At 31.8% G+C, this 4,329-nt stretch overlaps 1 protein-coding gene across 1 annotated transcript; it reads left to right on the top strand.

Annotated features, from left to right (window-relative positions):
• The first annotated feature begins 2,159 nt into the window (after positions 1–2,159).
• On the top strand, positions 2,160–2,684 carry LOC129987456 (alpha-crystallin A chain-like). Its single transcript, XM_056095438.1, has one exon. It carries the CDS (start codon positions 2,160–2,162, stop codon positions 2,682–2,684), a length of 525 nt encoding a protein of 174 aa, XP_055951413.1.
• Positions 2,685–4,329: the final 1,645 nt, after the last annotated feature.

Below are 4,329 nucleotides of genomic sequence, written 5' to 3'. Positions count from 1 at the left end.
GCTGCGAACAGTTCATAGTATTGCTGTATAGAAAATTTAAAAATTATCGATTGAAAATGCGTCTAATACTTTCCGAGAGAAAAATATCGATAGTTTTGAAGAAGTCCATATTTCAGAAATTCGATACTGTCGATTGTCTATCGTTGTTTAAGGAACAATAGTTGAATGGGACTGTCAGAAATATCATCAATTTTAGAAATATTACCAATTTTATTTTTTCGAAGAGCAGATCACGCAGACGGTTTGCAAAAATTCTTTATTTCAGAGGAAACGAGCAATAGCGGAAAATAAATACTCAAAAGACAATCTTAAACAATTCGGATCCATGAATTCATAACTCTAATTTTAAAAAGCAGTTATTGCCAACTGCAACTGATTTACAGTATTGCTTATATTGTCAATCATTTTGAGTTTTTACTTTGGCTACTTGGCATCTTTGGCACCCTTACACTAGATTTCTTTTCTGAAAGCATTTATGAGAGAATGCGTTTATAAACTAATTTTCAAGTAACATTTTGTTTGTATTTTTCGTTCGATGCATAATTTTTAATGCATTTGCAAATGTGAACTGTATTCATAATTTGGTATCATTATTTAATTACTGGTAGGAGAGCAATATTAGGAGAGAACTAAAGTTTTAAAATTTATTGTAAAATATAATTAGTTATCTAATAATTAGAAAAAAAACAGGTCATGTGAACAGAAATAATTATTATTAATATTTTAGTATTCATTTTTTTATTTTAAGAAATTATGCTTTTGTTTATTCCCATTGAATTATTTGCAAACTATATAATACATGTTAATTGATATCTAATTGTCAAAAATGTATTTATTCTGAACTTTTTTTTAATAAATATTCATCAACTTTCTAATTTCTAATAATTTACACAATTTATAAAATAAATAAAAAGAGACCCTGATAAAAAGATGTTCACGTCTGATATTACACATATTGTTACAAACATATAAAGTTGTTTCCCAGCACATTTAGTTGAATCACTGGAAAGACCGTTTTACGATCAGCCTTGTGTGTGCTGACTGCGTCAGTGATCTTAAAGCTTTGCTACAAACTTGGCGACCATTTCGCGATTTGATGACAAAATAGATATTTCTGGAAACATTGAGAATTTTAGCATTTGAGCCATTGGTAATCGAGATAAGCCTGATTGGTTCAAGACCTTCTGACCCGCCTCCGCGAACTATAAAAAGCCTTTAGTCTCAGGCCGTAATCAATCGTGATGTGAATCGTAGTCGGGGATCAACGAAGTCGGGATCTTGTATCGAGTCATCGAGAGGATAGCGAAGTAACGGCAGAAAAGATGGATTAGTCCAGCGAAGTGCAAGCGTTGTGTGAAGTCCAAACTATTGATAAACTGAGCTGTGCGCCGAATCCAGGTGTTTATTGTGAGAGCAGTATCGATTCATGTGAGGAGTAACCATTCGTATAGTAGCGTATCGGCAGCTGGATACAGCTAAAGCGAGGAGACAGTGGAGAATTACAGCCATTTGGAGAGACCGTAGAGTGAAGCTACGAAAATTCTCTCTCATGCTGTGTTTTCACATAACTTGAAATTTGCAATAGCAGATATCATTTTTTATTTTAATAATTGTTTTGAATATCAATATTCTTTTTGCAAACCTTCTCATCTTAAAAAGGAATAACTTTAACATCTTATATCGCCTGTAGTATGCTGTTGAAATAAATAAACGTTGGTGTTTCAAAATTTTTGTCATCTATTGCTTGATCATTGATAATAGAGAGAAAAAATCAGACAATTTTTTTAAAAATCAAACATTTATAAGCAGATGAAATCAGCTGCAAGTGATGATAGCAGAATTGAGTAATCTGGCAGCAGAAATCACAACAGAATTTTGTGTGATTTCAGCATTTTGAAAAAAAATTGAATTGAGAATAAAATTTAAAAAATTTGTAGTGGAAAAAAGTAGACTAATTCAAAAACAAATATTTCAAGAAGCGTTGGCTAGTTTTATTTGAAATACTGCTAACAAATATCGACTAAAGATTTTAAAACCGTTCATTATATTGCCACGTTTGCCACTACAAACGTTTGCTACTACACGTTTGCCACCGTTCATTATATTGCCACTACAAAAGACTGGCATTATATTGCCAGTCTTTTGGCGGAAAATCAAAGATGTTGAGAAAAGATCTTGCTCGGGAAATTGTGCCACGAATTTTGGAAGGCAACTGGTGGGATATATTTGACTATCCTGAACGTATCATGGACCAATTATTCGGCGTTAACTTATTCGAAGATGACCTGCTCCCAGTAGGGGGTCAAAACGGAAGATGCCGAAGGCAAATCAATATTGCTGATTCAGGAAAATCTGAAGTTAAAAACGATAAAGACAAGTTTCAAATAGATTTGAATGTCAGCCAGTTCAAACCAGAAGAGTTAGAGGTGAAGATTGCTGATAAATATGTTGTGATCCACGGCAAGCATGAAGAAAAAAGCGATGAACATGGATTTGTGGCCAGAGAGTTCACCCGTCGGTATATGTTGCCAGACACTTGCGATGCTGAGACTGTCAATTGTTCGCTCAGTCCAAATAGAATGCTCACAATATTAGCACCAAAGAAAGCGAACAAACCGCCATTAAGGGAACGCAAGATTCCTCTCAGTATTAAAGAAAAGAAAGCGATGGGAGATGCGAAGTAATCTTTAAATTTTGAAAGTAAAAGTGAATGTTTGGGATACTAAAAATGATATATGAAGTTTTTGTGCATTTTATAAAGCTTTAAAACTATGTCATGTATTGAAATAAATTAATTAAATTAATTATTTGAAATATTATAGAAATATTAGTTTTGTTGCATATATTTCATTGAGTAATTGGAATCAGATTCAGTTCAACACTGTTGGACATTTTTTTTCTTGTTTGACGATGAAAGAAAATAATTGAAAAATCATATCGAAAAAATGCCAAAAGAATGGCGAAATAAAAACATACAGACTAGGGTTGAAATCAATTTTTATATGCCACTTCACCGAAATGCCGGTATTGCAAAATCGTCGAAGTAGTTGGTATGCAAGGCGAAACACAGTAGTTAACAAATCAGCTGCAGAATCGCTAAAAGGCTGACAATTTTGCTTGCTTCCTTGGTAAATATTTACAGTTGCGTGCACCTTGATTTTTTTGGTGATTTTTTTTGACGCCAAGATCAGCGTCAAGGGGATTTTGGGTCAGAAACCCTACAGTAATAACAATGAAAACAAAACATTATGGAAACCAGAAGTAGTGCTTCATCGATGAAATTTGTCGCCAATCGAAGGGGCACACAAATCTACACTACAACCGTTCCATATTGGCGGCAAACTCAAGAGACGCATTAAAGTAAATTTCAGTCCAAAATATATTTATAAAGATGGCAAGGAGATGGAGGAAATATATTTCATCTGAACCAGAAACATTATAAATTAATTAGGATTTTCAGAAATTTAATTTAAGATTTAAAGGGTGCGATTAGTTTTGACTGTGGCCAAAAAGAGCCAAGAGAAAATTTCGCCAAATTATAAAAAATATATTTAAGTCCATTATGATTTATTATGAAAAATTTTGAACGTACGAATCTTATGCTATATTGTTTGAAGATTGAAATCGCTAATTTGGCGAAATTTTTTCTTGGTGCTTTTTGGTCGCCGTTACAACCGACAAGTATTTTTTTAAATACTGGTATAGAAAAGAAAAGCATATTAATGGCATAATTTGAAACTAAATTTGAACGAAATAATTAAAATTCCCACTTTAATATTTAATACTCATATGGATGACATTTACAAAAAATTTTGGAGATGACTATTTTTCTTTATTTTAAATACTATTAAATCGAATCACAAGAGTAAACAAATGAAAGCCCAGATTTTAGTAAAAATTGAGCAACATTATTAATTTTGTAAAAAAAAAAAAAAAAAAAAAAAAAACTGAATTAATACTTTTTGGAAAACATGAATAAAGCATAAACACACATTGAGATTAATTTAAACTAGAAAAGTAATTTTTTATACAAACGAAAGAATGATGGCGAAAGCTATCAATCATGAATAATTGAGCCAATTTTTGTAAAAAAATGCTAAAAATAATTAAGCATCTGTAAAGTACATTTTACAGATGTTTGCAAAAAACATCTGCATTGGTGAAATTTTAGAGATGTTTGCAGATCTCGCAAAAAATATTTGCAAATAAAAGTTTAGAAAAGTTTTTGTCGGTTTTAATATAGACCAAAAACCGCAAAGAAAAAATTTCGCCAGTTTGGCGATTTTAATCATCAAACTATATAAAATTCGCGCTTTCAAAATGTTTCAT

The sequence above is a fragment of the Argiope bruennichi genome, chromosome 10 (genome assembly GCF_947563725.1).
Source record: "Argiope bruennichi chromosome 10, qqArgBrue1.1, whole genome shotgun sequence".
Taxonomy (NCBI): Eukaryota; Metazoa; Arthropoda; class Arachnida; order Araneae; family Araneidae; genus Argiope; species Argiope bruennichi.
Note: the sequence above shows the minus strand (reverse complement) of the source record. Positions and strands in the feature narration are given on the sequence as shown.

Excerpts from the sequence above, each read along its gene's own strand:
- LOC129987456 (XM_056095438.1), top strand. The coding sequence starts at position 2,160 with ATGTTGAGAAAAGATCTTGCTCGGGAAATTGTGCCACGAATTTTGGAA.